Source organism: Salmo salar, chromosome ssa18 (assembly GCF_905237065.1).
Source record: "Salmo salar chromosome ssa18, Ssal_v3.1, whole genome shotgun sequence".
Classification (NCBI taxonomy): Eukaryota; Metazoa; Chordata; class Actinopteri; order Salmoniformes; family Salmonidae; genus Salmo; species Salmo salar.
The window spans coordinates 26,329,451-26,353,271 of NC_059459.1; the positions used below are offsets into that span (position 1 = coordinate 26,329,451).

The 23,821-nt window shown below is 44.2% G+C and overlaps 1 protein-coding gene across 1 annotated transcript in view; it reads right to left on the reverse strand.

The window, feature by feature from the left end:
- Positions 1 to 685: 685 nt before the first annotated feature.
- Positions 686 to 23,821, reverse strand: part of LOC106577110 (zinc transporter 6) — a 75,251-nt gene continuing 52,115 nt past the window's right edge. The window contains exons 10-15 of the mRNA XM_014154850.2: positions 13,417 to 13,465; positions 10,138 to 10,257; positions 8,311 to 8,413; positions 7,987 to 8,034; positions 6,546 to 6,614; positions 686 to 2,177 (exon numbers count right to left, since the gene is read on the reverse strand). Coding sequence (XP_014010325.1) covers positions 1,602 to 2,177; positions 6,546 to 6,614; positions 7,987 to 8,034; positions 8,311 to 8,413; positions 10,138 to 10,257; positions 13,417 to 13,465 — 965 coding nt within the window. The 3' untranslated portion in view covers positions 686 to 1,601. The remainder of the gene's footprint in view (positions 2,178 to 6,545; positions 6,615 to 7,986; positions 8,035 to 8,310; positions 8,414 to 10,137; positions 10,258 to 13,416; positions 13,466 to 23,821) is intronic.

Here is a 23,821-nt window from a genome sequence, read left to right on the forward strand (position 1 = left end):
ATCAAATAATATACTTTTTTAAATGATAAGAATCTCTGTATTAACTAATGTTAGCTAAATGTAGCAAAATGTCTTTACAATTGACAATTCTTTGAACAATACCTGTTAGCAAAGGTGTCAGATAGAGATGACGTGCAGGAGCTTGCAGGGATTTGTAGTTTTGCATGATGTCGACTTTGACTCTAATTATAATTTTCAGAGTAAATAGAGCTGAATATATTGATAAGTCACCTTGTCCGAGAGAGATTTACATGATTATCAAAAAGTCACACCAGGGTAAGCCTACAGGAAACAAGCTCTAAAGAGAGCATGTTTAAAACATGAGAAAATGAACAGGAAAAGGACCTTCTGATGTTGTCCATCCATGAGCCTATAATTTGGGCTAACTGATATTAGTCATATTAATAGGTACATAGGGAACATATTCCAGTTTTAGACTGAATATCATATTTCCCTACATGCCCTTGTATAGCTCTCTTTTTTGGTTATTGTGATGTGCTTCAATTAAATTTTTTTTTTAAATACCAGACTTTCACGCTGCGCTATCCATGCAGTAAGTTGGCAGCTTCGCAAGGCTGATTTTATTTAGCCAAACGCAAAATGAAAATGTCAAAATTTTCCAAACACACATTGTATGAAAGACTGTAAACATGAAATTAAAACTAAACTCAAAAAGAAAAAACAATTCAAGAGGAATGTGTTTATTACATGTCAGACATTCATCTCCTATATGCTTCAATTTTATGTATGATACGCTTCACGCTTCGCCCTCAACATCTCAACAGGTTGCCCATGGAAAGTGGTTTTAATCAATGTCTTAAAGCTTCGATTGGAATATTATGTTGGAACATTAAAGTAGGCCTACCTGCATTTTTAAAAATACAGACAGTTGACAATTCTCCTCCCACTGATTCACCAAACTCATTGGAGTCTTTCAACGGACATAGACATGACCTGGAAAGTTCAAGTATGTGACAAACAATAGGGCAATTACAGTGATTTTACATGAGTTTGCATTTCATTTATTGTAGACTATACTGAACTGGAAAATGATACAGTATGTATTTGTTTCCATAAAATAGTAGAAGGTATAATACATACATCACAATGAGGTTAGCATCAGGAATCATTATAATGTATCAAAGTGATGCTTCTAATACAGAAGATAATGTGGCAAAACATGAGTATGTATTGCCCCATTATGTATTGTCCCTTCATTCGGTCACTTTTTCTACCTAAAAATATCACTCCCATCTTGTGATGTCCATCAACCAAGGGAATAACAGTTACTGAATCAAATATTGAAGTCCTAAGAGCACGAAAGTGAATTCATGGTTTAACGCACACATTTATGGTACAAAAGCAATAGAGCTCTTCCACAATTCTCAAACAGAATAACTTTTCATTTGAACTGGCATACAAAGAAAAAACACAGGCCTACAGTTAATTTCCAACTCATTAGCTTTTCGAAGAATAATACAAAAAATATACAAAGATAGAAAATCAACCTATGGTCAGAATGGATGTCCTGGTTCCATCAAAAATAAATACCATAATATTTTCTCTCTAATATCCCACTTCTATACCTCATGTTCTAAACATCAGGGTCTGCACTGGCTGTACTGTGATTGGACAGGGATGCTTCCAAATCGCTGTGGCGCAGCACCTAAGGCAGTTCTGAAACCTTGTGACGAAGGCATCCCTGCACCCATTCCCAGATTCATCCCTATCCCCATCCCCATCCCCAGCCCAATCCCCGGCCGGGCTAGGTCCTGGTTGAGCATGCTGGTGTAGGGGGAGGCTCCGTAGCTGAGGCCCATGCCGTAAGGCCTGTGAGGCTGGGTGTTTGGGAGCACCACAGGGTGGACATGCCTCCCAGGGGTGTTGAAGGAGAACTCTGGCGGCGGGCTGCTGGGTTTAAACGGGGTAGAGGTGAGACGATTAATGTCCTCTGAGGGTTTGGGGGGAGGGGGCACGAAGCTGGACAGGCCCCCGTAGTCAGAGGGTCTGAGTGTGCCGGCTGGGAGCGCCTCGGCCACGAGGGAAGGCCGGATCCAGTCATCCTTGAAGATCTGAACCGTCAGCGTGGACACGAGGGGGAAGAGGCGGTTGGTCACATGGGCCAGCACCATCTGCTCGTTGGCATCCCGGCGTATTCGGACGTGGACGGAGCCAGCCTGTACACAAAGCCGGTGGAGGAGACAAGGAGTTAAAGAGACAGTCTTTGTTTACTCTATGTCCTCCCTCTCCCTCCCTCTAGTTCTCTCCCTCCCTCCAGTTCACTCTATAACTCCCTCTAGTTCTCTCCCTCCCTCCAGTTCACTCTATAACTCCCTCTAGTTCTCTCCCTCCCTCCAGTTCGCTCCCTCCCTCCAGTTCACTCTATAACTCCCTCTAGTTCTCTCCCTCCCTCTAGTTCACTCTATAACTCCCTCTAGTTCTCTCTATAACTCCCTCTAGTTCTCTCTATAACTCCCTCTAGTTCTCTCCCTCCCTCCAGTTCACTCTATAACTCCCTCTAGTTCTCTCTATAACTCCCTCTAGTTCTCTCTATAACTCCCTCTAGTTCTCTCTATAACTCCCTCTAGTTCTCTCCCTCCCTCCAGTTCACTCTATAACTCCCTCTAGTTCTCTCCCTCCCTCCAGTTCACTCTATAACTCCCTCTAGTTCTCTCCCTCCCTCTAGTTCGCTCCCTCCCTCCAGTTCACTCTATAACTCCCTCTAGTTCTCTCCCTCCCTCTAGTTCTCTCTATAACTCCCTCTAGTTCTCCCCCTCCCTCCAGTTCACTCTATAACTCCCTCTAGTTCTCTCTATAACTCCCTCTAGTTCTCTCTATAACTCCCTCTAGTTCTCTCTATAACTCCCTCTAGTTCTCTCTATAACTCCCTCTAGTTCTCTCTATAACTCCCTCTAGTTCTCTCCCTCCCTCCAGTTCTCTCTATAACTCCCTCTAGTTCTCTCCCTCCCTCTAGTTCTCTCCCTCCCTCTAGTTCTCTCCCTCCCTCTAGTTCTCTCCCTCCCTCTAGTTCTCTCCCTCCCTCTAGTTCTCTCCCTCCCTCTAGTTCTCTCCCTCCCTCCAGTTCACTCTATAACTCCCTCTAGTTCTCTCTATAACTCCCTCTAGTTCTCTCCCTCCCTCCAGTTCACTCTATAACTCCCTCTAGTTCTCTCCCTCCCTCTAGTTCTATCCCTCCCTCCAGTTCGCTCTATCCCTCCTTCCAGTTTGCTCTATCCCTCCCTCCAATTCGCCATCTCGCTCGCTCTCTGCCTCCCTCCCTCCAATTCGCCATCTCGCTCGCTCTCTGCCTCCTTCCCTCCAGTTCGCCATCTCGCTCGCTCTCTGCCTCCTTCCCTCCAGTTCGCCATCTCGCTCGCTCTCTGCCTCCTTCCCTCCAGTTCGCCATCTCGCTCGCTCTCTGCCTCCTTCCCTCCAGTTCGCCATCTCGCTCGCTCTCTGCCTCCCTCCTTCCAGTTCACCATCTCGCTCGCTCTCTGCCTCCTTCCCTCCAGTTCGCCATCTCGCTCACTCTCTGCACCATACGCTCGCTCTCTGCCTCCTTCCCTCCAGTTCGCCATCTCGCTCGCTCTCTGCCTCCTTCCCTCCAGTTCGCCATCTCGCTCGCTCTCTGCCTCCTTCCCTCCAGTTCGCCATCTCGCTCGCTCTCTGCCGCCATCCCTCCAGTTCGCTCTCTGCCTCCCTCCTTCCAGTTCACCATCTCGCTCGCTATCTACCTTCCTCCCTCCAGTTCGCTCCACTCCAGTTCGCTCCCTCCCTTCCACTTCACCCCCTCCCTCCCTCCAGTTCGTTCCCTCCCACCCAACAGTTCTCTACCTCCCCCCCTGCCTCCCACCAAATCGCTCCCTCCCTCCCTCCAGTTCGCCCACTCCCCTCCAGTTCGCCCCAGTTCCCTCCCTCCCTCCAGTTCACCCCTCGCACTAGTTCGCTCCCTCCCAAGATCTCTCGCTCCCTCCAGTTCTCTGCCTCCCTCCCTCCAGTTCTCTGCCTCCCTCCCTCCAGTTCTCCCTCCAGCTCACTCTTTTTGTCCCTCCCTCAAGTTCTCTCCCTCCATCCCCAGTTCTCTCACTCCCTCCCTCCAGCTCACTCTTTCCGTCCCTCCCTCCAGCTCCCTCTCTCCGTCCCTCCCTCCAGCTCACTCTCTCCGTCCCTACCTCCAGCTCACTCTCTCTGTCCCTCCCTCCAGCTCACACCCTCTGTCCCTCCCTCCAGCTCACTCTCTCCGTCCCTCCCTCCAGCTCACTCTCTCCGTCCCTCCCTCCAGCTCACTCTCTCCGTCCCTCCCTCCAGCTCACTCTCTCCGTCCCTACCTCCAGCTCACTCTCTCCGTCCCTCCCTCCAGCTCACACCCTCCGTCCCTCCCTCCAGCTCACTCTCTCCGTCCCTACCTCCAGCTCACTCTCTCCGTCCCTCCCTCCAGCTCACACCCTCTGTCCCTCCCTCCAGCTCACTCTCTCCGTCCCTCCCTCCAGCTCACTCTTTCCGTCCCTCCCTCCAGCTCACTCTCTCCGTCCCTCCCTCCAGCTCACTCTCTCCGTCCCTCCCTCCAGCTCACTCTCTCCGTCCCTCCCTCCAGCTCACTCTCTCCGTCCCTCCCTCCAGCTCACTCTCTCCGTCCCTCCCTCCAGCTCACTCTCTCCGTCCCTCCCTCCACCTCACTCTCTCCGTCCCTCCCTCCAGCTCACTCTCTCCGTCCCTCCCTCCAGCTCACTCTCTCCGTCCCTCCCTCCAGTTCTCTCCCCCCTCCCCAGTTCTCTCCTTCCCACCAGTTCACTCACTCCCTCCCTCAACCCCAGTTCCCTCCCTCCCTCACTCCCTCCAGGTCTCTGCCTCCCTCCAGATCTCTGCCTCCCACAAGTCCACTCGCTCCCTCCCTCTCTCCAGTTCTCTGCCTCCCTCAAGTTCTATCTATCCACCCCTCCCTCCCCCCTCCAGCTCACTCTTTCCATCCCACCCTCCCTCCCTCCCACCAGTTCTTTCCCTCCTACCAGTTCTCTCTCTCCCTCCCTCCCACCAGTTCGCTCACTACCTCCCTCAACCCCAGCTCCCTCCAGATCTCTGCCTCCCTCCAGTTCTATCCATCCCTCCCTCACCAGTTCTCTCCCTCCCTCACCAGTTCTCTCTCCGTCCCTCCATCCCTCCCACAAGTTGACTCGCTCCCTCCTTCCTTCCCCAGATCTCTCCCTCCCTCCAGCTCACTCTTTCCGTCCCTCCCTCCTTCCAGTTCTCTACATGCCTCGCTCCCTCCAGTTCGCTACATGCCTCGCTCCCTCCAGTTCTCTACATGCCTCGCTCCCTCCAGTTCGCTACATGCCTCGCTCCCTCCAGTTCGCCCCTCTAGTTCCCTCCCTCCGCCCCTCTAGTGCCCTCCCTCCGCCCCTCTAGTGCCCTCCCTCCGCCCCTCTAGTGCCCTCCCTCCGCCCCGCTATTGCCCTCCCTCCGCCCCTCTAGTGCACTCCCTCCGCCCCTCTAGTGCCCTCCCTCCCCCCTCTAGTGCCCTCCCACTCTACTGGCAGTACCCTAGGGAATACAGTCTGGTGAGAACAGTGTGGCAACTGGGCACAGCAGCAACACTACTGGATAAACTTAGTCCACACAGCAATTAGCACAGCCAAGAAACTGGCCTTTTTATCTATATGACAGAAGTGATGCTGTTATTGCATAATGTTACCATTATATTATGCTGCTTTTAGGCAGAGTGCAAATATGTGTTATTTCATTGAATGAGATTTAACATAGCAGCAGACCAGACAGAATCTGTATTTAATTCCCTAATTCATTCTTACGTGAAGCAACATTTTTAGAGCCACAGACTGAATAATTCACATCTCAGGCGATATAGCATCTGTCTTCATGCAATATACCATCTGTCTTTATGCGATATACCATTTCTGTCTTTATGCGATATACCATTTCTGTCTTTATGCTATTTACATTTTATGTCCTTATGCTATATACCCTGTATTGAAGTGTGATGTGACTACTGTCTTTTTGTGTGACTACTCAGTGTTTAGAATTGGAATGAAATAACATGGCCTCCTGGAGGCAGGAGACGAGAAGCTCTGTGCTCAGAAAGTCCCCTCACCGACACAGGACTGTTTAATTAAACTGGCATCTGACCTTTGATATCCACAGCATGCTTCTTGGACACAAAGGAATATATGGGACTATGCTTGTTGTAAGGCAATCTTGTACATGATCATATCACCCTAACCCTATCATTTAGAAATAAGCAATGCATTCCTGTCAGTCAAAAACAAGTTGGAGGCAGTTAAAAGTCTTAAATCAACAGAGAAATTGTAACGCATGAGAAACTTGTCCCCTTTTCATTTGAGTGAGCAAATCCTTGCCAATTGTTCGTAAACAACAAGGGGGCCACTAAACTAAATGATGAGGGTGAGTGGCGTTCTCTTTGTGTTCCTGGCATCTGGTGGGGGGAGCCGGCAGAGGAAACAGAGCGTGGTGCATAGCACTGGGAGTCTGCTGGGTACAATGAGGACAACAGTGACAAAACCATGATGACGTACCAGAGAGCCAAAGCCAACCGTCCAGAAGTGCTCGTTACGGACCTCCAGGACCCCCTCCAGAGTGGAGACCTGATGGGGGAGAACGTACAGCGTTACACAACGTTACACATGTACAGTGGGATAGAGGCCATGAGGGCAGAGACTGACATCTTCCTATCAACGGTTGTAGGAACCAGTTGACCGTGTAACCAGCCCCAGTCAACTGGCATGGTATGGAAAAACTATAACTAGATCTATTTAGAACATGGATGGGATCCCAATCAGGATAGGATCCCAACAATAGGATCCCAAAGGCGGTAGGGAATCATTGCAAGTTGTTGCACACTGTGAAAAACACTTAACAAATATAAAATATAAAACACAGAGACCAAAACTGGCTACAATGCATGTGGTACAATGTTTTGCTGTCTTCTTTAGGCAGTGCAACCAATAGGACGGGCTTGACCTATAGTAATTGACCTCTTTTCTATGAGGACAACCCTCTGCAAACGCATCACTGAGCGCCATTAGGAGTAAAGATGAGAAGTCCCCATTGTCTACCCACTTTGCTTTCCATAACCATAGCGCAACCATAGGGAAACAGATTTTTTTAAAGTAATTACGTTAAGTAAGGCCTTAAAAAGGGCAGTTGAAAGAATAATAAAGTGTAGACCCCGGCACTGCATGATAAAAAGCTGAGGGATGGAGCTGGAGAAATGTAACTACTCTCAAATTCATAGACAGAGCTATAGATGCAAGCACTGACCATCCATGATATCAAAAAGTCATGGTTTTAACCATGTTGAGGCTATATAATGTTTATTTACTTTGTTTACAAACATTGGAGTAAAACAAGGTAATCATTTGGGTTCTGACGGGGTACGACAGTTGAACTAAGCTCATGAGGTTATATTCAAGAATCAAATGGGTACATATCATTCATTTATATGTTTAAAAAAAAAATGGATGAAGCAACAGCAGATTGCTGTTTTAATGAGGAAATAACCTGTTTTCTGTAAACTGTTTGATCACTGTGTAAATATCCCTGTATTATGTAAATAGTTTCTATGTATTATGTATTCCATCTCACATGTCTTATTATTAACATGTATTTCATGTCTAGCTGTAGCATTATATGAACATTCCATTAACCTTGTTATATTGTTATAATTAGGATTACTTCACCAGGGTTGTCCTCATTTGACCTCCCGTCCTGTTTCTAAGGGACAATTTTGGACTGGAAAAACAACAAAGCATTCACCACCCCCTCACCCCCACTTGTTTTGAAAAATACCTGAGGGATGGTGCTGGAGAAGTGCAACCACTCAGATTTGTAGACAGAGCAATACATGCAAGGACTGACCATCCTTGTGATTAAAATGACAATTTATGTTGTATTCCCACACATCTGTAAATGAAAGCAGATGTTACTCAACCCATATCTGAGTGTTCTAAGTCTTACCTCTCTGAGCAATTTGTCAAGCTGACCGATGACATGAGATGGAGTGGTCTAAAGAGGAGAGCACAACGCAAACAGATTTGAGTCACATCAAAACACAGCACACAGTCCAATAAGTCAATTAGTTACTGAGTTAAGTTCCATCAAAGAACATACTCTCTTACAACAAACAGTGCGAGCCAAACAGAATTTGGACCGAACATATCTCACAATCATTCCAAGAGATAAGTGTTGAGTTACAGTACAGCTGTCTGATCCACGTCACATCCTAAAGAGAATTCAACGATCCAGTCCAGTTTAGAGTGTGGACCTGTTTGGATAGCCTACCTGAAGGAGCACCTTCCCGCTGTACACGCTCATGGGATACATGGTGCCAAAGATCATGAGGCCGATGGCCACCGCCGAGGCCGTGTCCACAGCATTGTAATTACTGCAGTCAGAGAGCGCATCAGGTACTTCATAATACTGGTAAGTTATAAAGTTAGGAGCACATACACTATTTGCAGTGCCTTCAGAAAGTATTTATACTCCTTAACCTATTCCACATTTTGTTGTTTCTCACCCATCTACACACAATACCCCAATAATGACAAAGTGGAAACATATTTTTAGAAATTTGTTCAAATGTATTGAAAATGAAACACAGAATTATCTAATTTACACAAGTATTCACACCTCTGAGTCAATACATGTTAGAATCACCTTTGGCAGTGATTACAGCTATGAGTAAGAGCTTTGCACACCTGGATGTACAATATATGCACATTCTGTCAAATTGGTTGTTGATCATTGGTAGTCAGCCATTTTCAAGTCTTGCAATAGATTTTCAAGATGATTTAAATCAAAACTGTAACTAGGCCACTCAGGAACATTCAATGTCGTCTTGGTAAGCAACTCTAGTATTTGGTCTTGTGTTTTAAGCTATTGTCCTGGTGAAAGGTGAATTTGTCTCCCAATGTCTGTTAGAAAGCAGACTGAACCAGGTTTTCCTCTAAGATTTTGCCTGTCCTTAGCTCTATTCTGTTTCTTATAGGTCCTAAGAACTCCCTTGTTTTTGCAGATGACAAGCATATCCATAACATGATGCAGCCACCACTATGCTTGAAAATATGAAGAGTGGTACTCAGTGATGTGTTGGCTTTACCCCAAACATAATACTTTGTATTCAGGACATAAATGTAATTTCTTTGCCACATTTTTTGCAGTTTTACTTTAGTGCCTTATTGCAAACAGGATGCATATTTTGGAATATTTTATTCTATACAGACTTCCTTTTCACTGTCATTTAGGTTAGTTTTGTGGAGTAACTACAATGTTGTTGATCCATCCTCAGTTCTCCCATCACAGCCATTAAACTCTGTTTTATAGACACCTTTGGCCTCATGGTGAAATCCCTGAGCGGTGTCCTTCCTCTCCGGCAACTGAGTTAGGAAGGATGCCTGTATCTTTGTAATCCAAACTGTAATTAATAACTTCAACATGCTCAAAGGGATATTCAATGTCTGCTTTTGTATTTGTTTGACCAATCTACCAATAGGTGGTCTTTTTTGCGAGGCATTGGAAAACCTCCCTGGTCGTTGTGGTTGAATCGGTGTTTGAAATTCACTGATTGACTGAGCGACCTTACAGTTAATTGAATATGTGGGGTACAGAGATGAAGTAGTCATTAAAAAATTATGTTAAACACAGAGTGAGTCCATGCAACTTATTATGACTTGTTAAGCACATTTTTACTGCTGAACTTATTTACAGTAGACTTGCAATAACAAAGGGGTTGAATAGTTGACAAGACATTTCAGCTTTTCATTTTGATTTCATTTGTAAACATTTTTAAAAACACTAACATTAGGGGTATTGTGTATAGGCCAGTGACACAAAATTTCAATCACTTTTAAAATTGAGGCTGTAGTAACATGACAAAATGTGGAAAAATTCCAGGGGTGTGAATACTTTCTGAAGGCACTGCATGTCAGGAGTTTTCATGGAGGTTGATAACAGGAGGAGGTCACACACAGCAGGCAGACAAGGGCTTTGTGAGAACACATTATTCAGAGTACACATTCTTCCTCATACCCAGTCTCGATTTATAACTTCCCCCGAATCCACTAACTAATGTCATTACACCACTACACTGTGTCGGAGGGGAGGACTTACTTGATCTCAATGAGCATGTAGGTGATGCTGAGTGAGAGAGCTCCGGCCACATTGATTAAGACAAATGGATTCATTCGAGGCAGGAGGACACTGCTGAGGCCAGGGATAATCCCACACAAACTGAAAACATACAAAATAAGATTAGTATACAAAGCCAGCCAACCCTTCAGTTTTGCTCCAAACGCATTAAAAAAGGTGTCTAAACTGGTTAGAGTTACTTTGACAACACATATTACTAAAGGGTAACTGAAGAAATCACACAAACATTCCAGGACAGGGAGCACCTGTAATATACATATCCATCTTAAAAGTGAAAACATTAATATTTCTGAGACTAAGTGATTGTAATCTTCCAAAAATGTGTTATACACATTCAGCACTCACATTTATCCAGTGTGACATCCAGTACTCACATTTAGCCCCGTTTTCTATTTGAAGTGACAGATTTTGGCATAGCATAAGTCCTGATTAGTTAAATACTGAGAAGATACATTTTTTATATATATTCTTGGGACCCAACTCGTCATGTATTATTTTACAGAGAGATGGCTGAATTCGTTCTGTGTTTTGGATCAGATATGACATTTTCTGTTTGGAATGTGCTGCACCCTGTTCATAAATGACCAATTTCTGATCTAATTCAAATGGCTTGCTTTCATAATGCCATTGTCATATAAATGGGCATTACACATTCATGTGTGTTGCTTTTCAGCATGCGACTGAAAGAAATACATTGCTCTCCTTTCCCAATAAAAAAAAAAAAACGGATCCCTATAGTGAATGGAACCTCCTCTTATTACAGCTGTGTTGAGATGAGACAGTGTGCATGGTTTACAGATCAGTCATGTGTGTTTATTCAGAAACGTTAATTCAGTGCATTAGGAGGTGTAGCCTGTCGGAGTAGGCGTGATTATATGATAGGAAGTGACGTCCTGCTCAGACAGAGGGGTGCTGTGTCTGACCGCAGAGTGTCTGAGACCATACATCATACTCATCAGCATCAGTAGAGGGCAACGAGTTAATTCACATTAGGCCAGCGCGACGCCCGCCACTCCCGTTTAGCCAGCGCGACGCCCGCCGGGCACTTCCGTTTAGCCAGCGCGACGCCCGCCACTCCCGTTTAGCCAGCGCGACGCCCGCCACTCCCGTTTAGCCAGCGCGACGTCGAGCACTCCCATTTATCCCCGTTTTATATTTGAAGCGATGTACACAGGTTTTGGCATATCATTATTTGGAATAGATCATGATTAGATAAATACTGAGAAGATTAATTCTATATACTGTGTTTAAACTGCATCAGTGTCCAACGTCAACATCATAGAAGACATGCAAGGATACTAGTCCTCTGATGTCCAACAAGGACACAATAAACAATAGGCATAATTTTTTTAAGAAAATGCATTAACATAAAGAAGCTTGACCTCCGGTCACTCAATTTGAAGCCAACATTTTTTTGGGGGGAGGGGGTGATGGGTGAGCGGGAAGCAGGATTTACAATCCCAATAATCTCTTTATCTCCCCGCTGCAATTATATAATTTGAGTACTTGGGAAACGGTCGTGTGATTCCCTGGCCGCCTGTCTGCACAGTCTGTGCGGACGGCACTGCCTAGAGAGAGAGTAGGAAGGAAAGAGAGAGAGAGTAGGAGGGAGACAGAAGGAGAGAGAACACTGTGTGGATAGAGGGAGCTTTGTTCCAGAGTATGTTTAATCCCACCCACTGGAGACAGAAATTGTGGGATTATGGTGAGACAAACAAACACTTGATATGATGTATGTTGACTATAAATACAGACAAAACGGAGTTGCCCAAATAATAGTACACCATGGACTAGCTCCAAGGGTTATATAATGTCTACCCACCAAACACCAGAAAGGGTAGTGTGGTCCACAGACATGGACTAGCTCCAAGGGTTATATAACGTCTACCCACCAAACACCAGAAAGGGTAGTGTGGTCCACAGACATGCATGACACAATTACGGCAGATAATAAAACGATGAGTAAAAGTCATCCGGGACATTCTGTTCACTGTGCCTTCTACTCAGATCAATCAGAACTTTACTCTGTTGTGTATATAATAGGTGCTGTTTCCCTAGGTAATCTTTAGTGGGTGGGATTCAGATGAGGCTGGTGGGAGGAGCTATAAGAGGACAGTCTCATTCCAGCCACTATAATGAGCTCATCCTCCTATAGCTCCTCCACCAGCCTCCTCTGGTGGGGTTGTATGTGTCTTTCTCTATTCAGGAGGGAATGTGTCAGAAAGCAACTTCATCATATTTGGGGTTTTATAAATCGATTATGAGACTTCAGTCATGGCCAACTGCACACTCACAGAATCAATCTTATTTAGGCCTAGTTGTGTTTCATAGTGCTACTGGTCTATTCTATGGGATCATGTATGTTTGTAAACATTCTCAGGTTATTATAGCCACGAGGGAACGCCTGCATAAGGAAAGCTAAATAAAGCCGGTCCTGCAATGAGGTAGCGGCTTGTTTCACCTGACCTTAAGCAGCTCATTCACATATCCCATTAGGAGGTTGGGGGAGGGGGGTGTTCTTTTTCAAATGAGTCCTCCAACTCTAAACATGACTCAGCCTTTTGTGATTTTCCACTTCCTGAGTGGGCAGGTTCCATACCGGGGCACCAGCAGAGACCGTAAAGGTGCAAGATGATCTCAACACTGGACTGAAACAAAACCCACCAACATTCATTATTTAGACAAAACAAGTGAGGCGATTCATCATCCTGGAAGATAGTGTATGAGGGGTGGAGAGGAGTTTCACTGCACAGTCTCCAGAGGTGAAGGCCAGGAGCAGGAAGTGGCTGAACTGAGAGCATCCAGCAGGTCTTAACCTCAGGGCGAGGGCGCACAGCACAATATGGTGGAGGTGAAAGGGAAGATAAGAGTTTCACCTCTGACCTCTACAGGTAGGTTTGGCCTGAAGGGGTCATTTTAATCCATGGGAAATGACATGACACAGGCCCTTGCTTCTCATACCTTACAATCATCCCAAGAAGCTCAACCAATTAAGTCAATATTTTTCCCTGACAAAGACACTCTGTAACGTTTTGCTGAAAATACTACACCCCATGTTGTGTATATTTCATTTATCCGTTAACCTCAGTTTAACTGGGACAGACTGCTAGTTACATTACACACACACTGGTGCATCCATCTCCTGAGGGATTCTTGGGAGGGAAACTGTCCACTTGTGGACTAAAGGGAAAAACAAGGAGGATCGAAACAGCAGGATGACTCACTGAAAGGCGATCTTACCTTCGACTTAGGTCTGCGACATGCTCCTGGAGCCAACTGGTGCTGGCAGCTGTTGGGGGGATGGGGAGAGAGAAGACAGAGACAGACGACAGGGGTAAGAGTTAGACACAGGCGGAGAGCATCACTCTAGTAGCCCTTATCTGCAGTCTGTTCCCATACATCTTCCTCCACGGCTGCCGTTGTTGCGGCGGTAACAGAAGCCTGAGTGCTATTTGAGCGGAGCGTGTCCTCTGAGCTGTCCACCCTACAGGATTGCTTACCCTCACAGATGACTGACCAGGGGAGGGCACAGATATGCTTTTAGAGCATCCCACCGCCATCTGGGATGTTTAAACACAAATGGCTATAGCGCAAACCTCTCAGTTTATGTCACAGAAACATAGGCTAGTTTACTGTGGTTTAGGCAGATAAGTGAGAGAGACTAGAAACAAGCCTTAGTAGAAAATGACAATGAGCGCACAAGGCTACATACAGTGATGGCCGAGACCAGCTTAACGTAAATTGAGACAATATAATTTCCCCCTCCCCCCAATACAATATATCATCTAAAAGACAATTCAGAAAGGAAAATATAGTATGTACACTACATGACCAAAAGTATGTGAAGACCTGCTCGTTGAACATCTCATTCCAAAATCATGGGCATTAATATTTAGTTGTCCCCCCTTTGCTGTTATAACAGCCTCCACTCTTCTGGGAAGGTTTCCACTAGATGTTGGAACATTGCTGTGGGGACTTGCTTCCATTCAGCCACAAGAGCATTAGAGAGGTCGGCGACTGATGTAGGGCGATTAGGCCTGGCTCGCAGTTGGCGTTCCAATTCATCCCAAAGGTATTCGATGGGTTTGAGGTCAGGGCTTTGTGCAGGCCAGTCAAGTTCTTCCACACCGACCTCGACAAACCATTCCTGTACGAACCTCGCTTTGTGCACGGGGGCATTGTCATACCCAAACTGTTGCCACAAAGTTGGAAGCACAGAATCGTCTAGAATGTCATTGTTTGCTGTAGCGTTAAGATTTCCATTCACAGGAACTAAGGGGCCTAGCCCAAACCATGAAAAACAGCCCAAGACCATTATTTCTCCTCCACCAAAGTGTATACTATGCATTGGGGCAGTTAGCATTCTCCTTTCATCCGCCAAACTCAGATTTGTCCGTTGGACTGCCAGATGACGGCGTGATTCATCACTCCAGAGAACATGTTTCCACTTCTCCAGAGTCCAATGGCGGCGTGTTTTACACCACTCCAGCCAACACTTGGCATTACGCATGATGATCTAGGCTTGTGTGCGGCTGCTTGGCCATGGAAACCCATTTCATAAAGCTCCAGACAAACAGTTATTGTGCTGACGTTGCTTCCAGTTTTTATGCGCTACACGCTTCAGTGGTCCCATTCTGTGAGCTTGTGTGGCCTATCAGCTAGGTGCTTGATTTTATATACCTGTCAGCAATGAGTGTGGCTGAAATAGCCGATTACACTAATTTGAAGGCGTGTCCACCTACTTTGGGCCATGTAGTGTATGTCAACAACTGTTCTATGGAGGTACTGCCGGAGGTACAGTAAGGAGGGTGGGCAAGGTTGGGAGGTCGGGACAAGCTTAGCTTGGCTGGGCAAAGACGGGAGGTAGGAACAAGCTTAGGTTGGGTGGGCAAGGATGGGAGGTTGGGACAAGCTTAGGTTGGGTGGGCAAGGATGGGAGGTAGGGACATGCTTATTTGGGACAAGGTTGTGTTAGGACAGGAGTTGGGACAAGCTTGGCTTGAGTTGGGTAAAGGGGGGAGAAAACAGGGAGGGGGATTTGGCTTGGGAGAAAGGGAAGGAAGGATTAACAATACTACAATGTAATTGTATTTATATTTTTGACTTGCAAACCTGCTGTAAAATGAATAAGAGTTCAGGAAAGATTAAGAGAGGATGTTGAGTCATTATTATTCCTTGTTTCTCATTATAGCTAAGATTCAATGGTGGTTATTGGCGAGAGTGGAGAGGGGCTCTATCTGAGGGGTTGGGACGGGGTGACTGGGAGGGCATCACACAAAACTCTGAGGTGTGTGTGGGGCCTCCACTCATCTCACTTCAGTCTCTCGGTGGACCGACTCTCCCTAACTAGACCCCAACAACCACTAGATTTTAATTTCATTAATACAAACTGACCACAATACATAAGTGGCAGCCTTTCTCCAATCTACCAACAATGTCATAATCCACAGACGGTTGGTACATTAGGAATGGAGATGGAGCTTGAAAGCCCTAAAAAGGAAAAGTGCCTCAAAGTACCAAGAAGTACTTTACTTCGTTTTTTGTATGTTTTCAGTTACACATTTACTCAGCCCACATGAACACACATTCTACGTAATGTATATAATAACTATGTATCATAATGACTCTCCCAATTAATGGAATACCCACAGCCCTGATAAAACATTCTAGCAGACATGACCTATTAGGTTCTTCAATGACAGACGGAAGCGACAAGGTTAACCCTGATTGTTACCAACTGCTAAATGACTACATTGAGATTGTACTCATTTAGCAGTCACTCTTATCCAAAGAGACTTACAGTTAGTGCATTTATCTTAAGATAGCTTGGTGAGACAACCACATACCACAGGCATAGTAAGTACACTTTTCCGCAATAAAGTAGCTGTCAGCAAAGTCAGAACTAGAAGGGGGCGGGGGTTGTGGTGAGAAGGGGGATTATTTAACCCTCTAGAGTCTAATCCCCGTCTAAGCTTCTTTCAGAGCTAGAAGGAGTGGGTGGGGTGGTCAAATGCAAGTGAGGAGGGGGATTATTTACTCTTTGAAAAGGTAGGGTTTCAGGTGTTTTCGGAAGATGGGCAGGGACTCTGCTGTCCTAGTTTACGGGGGAAGCTGGTTCCACCATTGGGGTGCCAGGACAGTGAAGAGCTTGGACTGGGTGCTGCCCTCCCATAGGAGTGGGATGGCCAAAAGAGAACAGGAAGCAGAACAGAGTGCTCGGGTTGGGGTGCAGGGTTTGAGCATAGCCTGAAGGTAGGAAGTTATGCACTGGGGCCTCCCACTGCTCTTTCTATTCTGGTTAGAGCCAGTTTGCGCTGTTCTTTGAAGGGAGCAGTACACAGCGTTGTACGAGATCTTCAGTTTCTTGGCAATTTCTCTCATGGAATAGCCTTAATTTCTCAGAACAAGAATAGACTGACGAGTTTTAGAAGAAAGTCCTTTGTTTCTGGCCATTTTGAGCCTGTAGTCAAACCCACAAATGCTGATGCTCCAGATACTCAACTAGTATAAAGAAGGCCAGTTTTATTGCTTCTTTAAATCGGGACAACAGTTTTCAGCTGTGCTAACATAATTGCAAAAGGGTTTACAAATGATCAATTAGCCTTTTAAAATGATTAACTTGGATTAGCTAACACAACGTGCCATTGGAACACAGGAGTGATGGTCGCTGATAATGGGCCTCTGTACGCCTATGTAGATAGTGCATCATTTTTTATTTTTTTAATTCAGCCGTTTCCAGCTACAATAGTCATTTACAATGTTAAGAATGTTTACACTGTATTTCTGATGTTTTATGTTATTTTAATGGACAAAAGAGTTGCTTTTCTTTAAAAAACAAGGACATTACAAGTGACCCCAAACTTTTGAACGGTAGTGTATATAAAACGGTGTGCGGGTGTGGTTGACAGCCCATGGGCTTACATGATAACCACACCACAAAAATAATAAAAACATTCAATTTAACCTTCATTTAACTAGGCAAGTCAATTAAGAACAAATTCTTATTTACAATGACAGCCTACCCTGGCCAAACCTAGACGACTCTGGGCCAATTGTGGGCCGCCCTATGGGACTCCCAATCACAGCCGGATGTGATACATCCCGGAATTGAACCAGTGACTGTAGTGACGTCTCTTGCACTGAGATGCAGTGCCTTAGACCGCTGTACATAAGTACAAAAATAAAAAAGGTTTGTTAAAATAGATAAAACCTACTAATTTTAAAATGTATAAATTAATTGATCAGTTATCACGAAAAAATAAATAGTTTAAATGTGTGTGTGCGCGCATGTGAGAGTTAGGCTAAATGGAGGAGATTACTTAGTAGTTTGGTTCATCAGGCTGACCCCCAGTCTTCACTTGAAGTTATTGAGGGATGATGCGGTTTTGGCAATTTGAAGATAAGAATTTCAGAGTATAGTATCTGATAGACTGAAGTGCGACAGTGGAGGGTAAAGGTTATCGCAGTGTCTTGTGTTATATAGATGGATTTCAGAATTGAGCTGGAAGAGTCCATTGAAGGGTTTAGACAAAATGAGTATTTGTAGATGAAACTACATGATATTGAGTTTCTTAAACAAAGGTGCAGATGGAGCCAGTTAATTAGAGGTGGCGGCTAGTCTTGCAAATATTTTTTTTTCTATAATGAGCAATTTGTCTAGGTAGGAGGCCTATGTACTGTCATGACTCTGCTGTTCAGATCTGAAGGATCAGGTTAAACTGGGCCCGCTTTACAGCGCCCACTCTCTCCCGCAGAGGGGAAGAAGGGTGAAGTTGGCTGTTTTATGACAGCTATAAATTCCTTGCAGAAACTCTCTGCCTGGACATGCAGTATTGAGAGAGGATTTACTCTATAGAACAATGACATTCTTCCCACCAAAACTAACACCAAAAGGTTGAATAATGAAACAATATTTCTGAAATCCAAGCGGTTGGAGTGGTCCGTGGGTACTCGAAGAACAATGCCAGATCAGCTGTGTTTGGGGATCTCATGAAGGACAGTATAACAACATAACTATCTCTGAATGTATATATTTCCCAGTTGTCAGGGTCACATCCAAATGTAGGGAGACATTGATTAAATATGAAACTATTTGTGAGAAGATGTAATCTGACGTCAGCCTTCTAAATGAGAGAATAGTTTTTCCATACAAAGTCTTAACCAAGTCAGTGGTGACGCCCACGTGAGCACAGACATTACATCGGCGTCATGGAACGCACCCTTTCCCAGAGTGTATAAAACCCACTTCTGACTAAATTTACATTAGGCCAACGAGACCAACGGCATGAGCTGAGAGGGACGTAATGGCTAGAACTCTGAAACTTTCAACAGAGAAGAAAATCTCTACAAAGACCAGAGGATGTGACGACGCAGTCCAAACGTCACAAATGGTTAAGAAATCTACAAAACTAAAGAGTACACATTCACAGTCTGCAGCTGTATATGTAAAATAGTCTAGGAAACTCGACCGAAGACGAGAGGAGAACATTTCCCTATCGAACGACCATTGCATTATGTCCACTAGGGACTTCTCATTGCATTATGTAGTACTCAATGCGTAACCTATCCTGTGTGTGTGTGTTTATGTAATTCTGTGTGATTATTTAGTTAGTAAATTAATAATTAAACCAATTCGTATATCGCTGATTCATCATTTATGCTAGGGTTGGTGCAGATAGCCAAGAGTATGCAAATTCCAGAATGACTGATGAGGTAATAATATATTAATAAGTGACTGTAATCGATAAGATATGAAAGTATCTAAAGAGAGTTAAATTCGGGAAATAGTAACTCTTTAAACAACATTTTCCAGTAGTGCCCCAACTTCCTAGTTAATTAATGTTTACATTATTAGTTTAATCACGTAATAATTACACATAGAGAATTGATTTGATAATTAAACAGTCTTCACTTTAATGATAGTCCAAAGACACGACAGTAATGACTCAGACAATATTACAGTAAATGAGACATGAGTAAATTAAGCTATAGTAGAGAGTTAGGAAGCAAGCCTGATGAACCAAATCACCAATCTTTCTGATTATACCAACAGATTATCACTTTGCTGCAAACAAATTGAATATGATCTTTCTAGGATAACGTTTCATCAATTAAAACTGAGGAATCTAGTGGATGGGACTTGTTCCATTTCATTCCCACCAATTGGTATTTCTTATTCATACCAGTTAATACAATAAAGTGTCATTTCTTTTTACATTTTAAGATTGTTTATCTGTGACCGACCGGCTCGATTTTATGCAATTTGTTTTTATTAAATGATTAAATGATTATTGTAAAAAATAGTTTTTAACAATAATTGTACAATAATTCTAAAATTGCTTCAATATTTGTTTTTCTCCTCATCTACACATAATACCCCAAATGACAAAGCAAAAGCAGGTTTTTAAACATTTTTGCTATAAGAAAAACCCTGAAATATTACATTTACGTAAGTACTGTATTCAGACCCTTTACTCAGTACTTTGTTGAAGCACCTTTGGCAGTGATTACAGCCTCGAGTCTTTTTGGGTATTTTACTACAAGCATAGCACACCTGTATTTGGGGAGCTTTTCCCATTCTTCTCTACAGATCCTCTCAAGCTCTGTCAGGTTGGATGGGTGTCAGAGTGACCATCGGGTTCTTGGTCACCTCCCTGACCAAAGCCCTTTCCCCCCCGATTGCTCAGTTTGTCCGGGCGGCCAGCTCTAGGAAGAGTCTTGGTGGTTCCAAACTTCTTCCATTTAAGAATGAGGGAGGTCACTGTGTTCTTGGGGACCTTCAATGCTGCAGAATGTTTTTGGTACCCTTCCCCAGATCTGTGCCTCAACACAATCCTGTCTTGGAGCAATACGGACAATTCCTTCCACCTCATGGCTTGGTCTTTGCTCTGACATACACGTCAACTGTGGGACCTTATATAGACAGGTGTGCGTCTTACCAAATCATGTCCAATCAATTTAATTTACCACAGGTGGACTCCAATCAAGTTGTAGAAACATCTCAAGGATGATAAATGGAAACAGGATGCACCTGAGCTCAATTTCGAGTGTCATAGCAAAGGGTCTGAATACTTACGTAAATGAGGTATTTCTGTTTATTATTTTGTTTCAAAACATTTCTTAAAACCTGTTTTCGCTTTGTCGTTATGGGGTGTTGTGTGTAGATTGCTGAGGATTTTTTTGTACTTTTCCATTTTAGATTAAGGCTGTAATGTAACAAAATGTGGAAAAAGTCAAGGGGTCTGAAAACTTTACGAAGGCACTGTATATCATACACTACAGTTGAGGAACAATGGGAAAGTAATTCTGCTTTCAAAGTTGATTAACTTGTCACCACACTTATGAGAAAATGGTCCTTGAATGTTTTGGTACACCTACGGGAGAGATATTTGTCTACACCCATTCAGCATCGTTCAGACCCTCTTAAGCCTTAGCCCCATCCATCTCTTTAAGGATTCAGATGAGGCCATGTGCTTAACAGAGCGAGTACGGCTGTGTACTCAACCGAAGATTAAGACTAAAGGCTGGTTTATACTACGTCTATCTACATGTCTGTAGACAGTTGTCACAGTGACATCACTAACATTCTATTGTTGTCCGACATTCAAACTTGTCGTTATGAAAAAAGCATGAACACAAAAACAACTAGCTGTATGACATCAGCAGCCTGATCTTCCAAAATAGCCTAACTGGTGTATTTTAACAACAATAAACCCATGCATTTAAAAATACATTTAGTATATGTCAAAGTTTGTCACATGCACAGGATACAGAAGGTGTAAACGGTACAGGTAGCTAGCTAAACAATGAACCATAATCCCAACCCATAACGTTACTACCATGCATGAATCTGCAGGTAGCTAAAGCTAACCAACTAGGTTCAATGTTAGCTAGTTAGCATTAGACTAACAAAGCAAAAGGATTTCTGAGATACAAATAATATTACGACACAGATCATACACGTAACGTTAGCTAGCAAGCCAGCCAGCTAACTAACAGTATGTTTTAACTTGCAATGAAAACTTTGAGAAAATTAGAAACATAATATCTGAAAATGAAGCTAGCTGGACTCTTTTACCCGTATATGTGGATGAACGCTTCTCCCTCTCTGTCAAGGATGCCATAGTTGCCCTTAGTTTGAAAATGCAATCCAGAGACATGTTTTATACAACAGCCTTCTTTGTGTTCTCTTTTTGACTCCCTCCGCATATTTGCAATCAAACGCCAGAAATTTCTCCTTGGTTTTCATACTCTGCTTCCACCGGGCATTCCAGTGACTTCAAAACTAGGTCAACTTCTTCGGTGACAACACTGTTGATCACCGTTTCAGAAGAGTCTACAATGTCTGATTCAATGATTTTATTTTAACCTAAATCAGGGATTTCCTCATTGTCTGATTCATTTTCAGTCAGAATGGCACGATCATCCAGCAATAGCAACACTTTTGAAGTTTATGATATCTTTCAAAAAACCTGCATTAGAAAGGATTACCTACACATACTGAGCAGCTCATGTTAGACATATGCATGCTACATGGCACACCAATCCGAATTCATCTCTCAGCATGTCCAGCCCAGCCATTATCTCAGCCAATAATGGTTAGCTGGAAGGTTCCTGTCTTTTTCTGTAGCTAAACCAACTAGGCTCGTAATTTAACAATTATATTCGTATTTACAGATGGCAAACATACACAAGCAAGACAGACTTTATCACACATGCATCAGTACGATAAACAGAGAGAAAGCAGAGAACTAACTGCACTTTACTAAACAAGTTAGTGCTGTGGATACAAGCAGTAAGCGGGGGCAGTAAGTCAGAACACCGGTCAAAGATGCTTGGGACAGACAGTGGTAGGAGCATTAGCTTACCCACAGAATGAACCCAAGATAGTTCAGCTGCATCTTTGACAATAGGAGTAAATTGTGCACAGTGGGCAGAACAAGCAAGGAGGTGGGCAGAGCCAATCACAAGCTAGCAAGATTCTATTGGCGCGCTTTATCATGCATTTGCATATTTCCATTCCATAGGGAACGCTTACACTGAAGTGTGCGTGTGCAAGAACTCAATTCACCCTTACACTCCTTAAAAACAATGCAATTTCTTGAAACATTGACAAAGTGTTAAGTCTACAAAATGTAGTGTAATGTGTTCGTAATAGATTGTAGTTTTGGGGACAGAAAACAGATGGAATGTCGGCTCAGTTTCATCCTGCTCCATCTTCTAGCTCAGCCTGCACTGGACTTCCTCTCCTCACTATATCCGCTGGTGAGTGAACGTTCCAATCGCATTAAAGAGTTGACCCCATGTGACATGTCGGAGTTTCACCTTTTGTCTGAGCTAAAGGTGCACACTAATATGACAATCATCAGTCATTGTGTACTACATCACCGTTACTCAACACAACATGCTAAGATCCAAACACAAGAACTCCTCCTTCCAAGCCGAGGAGAGGATTGGTGGAGGCACAAGCAGAGCAATTCAGAGGTCTCTTCTGTGGCACGTGACTGGGTGACAGACAAGGCCGACTGAGAAGACTGCTCATTCGTCCATGATCTAAGCACATCTCGTGTCGTAATGTTCCTTGAGCAGATTAAGTCATTCTAAGGCAAGGCGAAGGAGGACAGCAAGACAGCCGTAGTGCTCCTAACCTAGTATACTGCTCCACTAAAGACCTTAATTACATAAGATAGCAAAGCCATTTAGCCTTCCTAAGAGGCCATGGACCAAATACATCCCATCTGCACTGATCAAAAACATTGGGCAAATCGGAGCGGACACTAATACAGAAAAGGCCATAGACGAAGGGGACAGTGTCAACATTTTGCTTGTGTGTCGTAAACATTGGGCTCAAAACAAACAAAGACAGAAAGCTCAGCTTTCTACGCTGCCCTCTACTAGGTAGAGTGCTGACTGTGTGATCTCCAGGGGTTGTGTTTTCCTCTCGTCTCCCTCCCTCCATTCATTCATTTACTCCAGCTCTCTTCTATGGCCATTCTCATCTCTTTCGCTCACCTGCCTACCTCCCATCGCTCCTCGCTCTCTAGCGAACTTAGTTTTTTCTCCGAATACTGGTTGTATTGTGAGCTAGAGTAGAGACCGTGCTAATGACGTGCACAGGGCTGTGTGTGTACACTATGAAAAGTGTCATTGGATTTCAGTGAGACTGATGTAGGGGGTCAACTAGTATAGGGGCTGGATTGTCCTAGAGTCCATAACTGTGTCAATGACGATTTACAAACTAACAGTGAGAGATGACAGCTTGGGCCCTGCTTAGTGAATCACTGCAGCCACAGACAGGCATCGTGCAGCGCCAGCTCCCCAGCTGGCAGCTCAGGTTAATAGCAGCCAGACTGCAACAGACAGCCACGTACAGCAGGACCAGGCACAGTAGGGCGGCACTATGGCTACTAGGACTGCCATGTACCACAGACAGAATTGATTATCAATGACTGTGTGGAATCCATTACTGACAAACACAGCTGAAAACAAGACCTAATACTATCCCAGAATGCACTACAATAATTATGCTTTATAAAATGACAGTGATATCGGCAACCTCTTTTTCCATACAGTAAGTTAGTATAGACAGTTCATTATAACCTCCGGCATACTAGGTAGTGACGGGTGAGGACAGTCAGAGTTGACC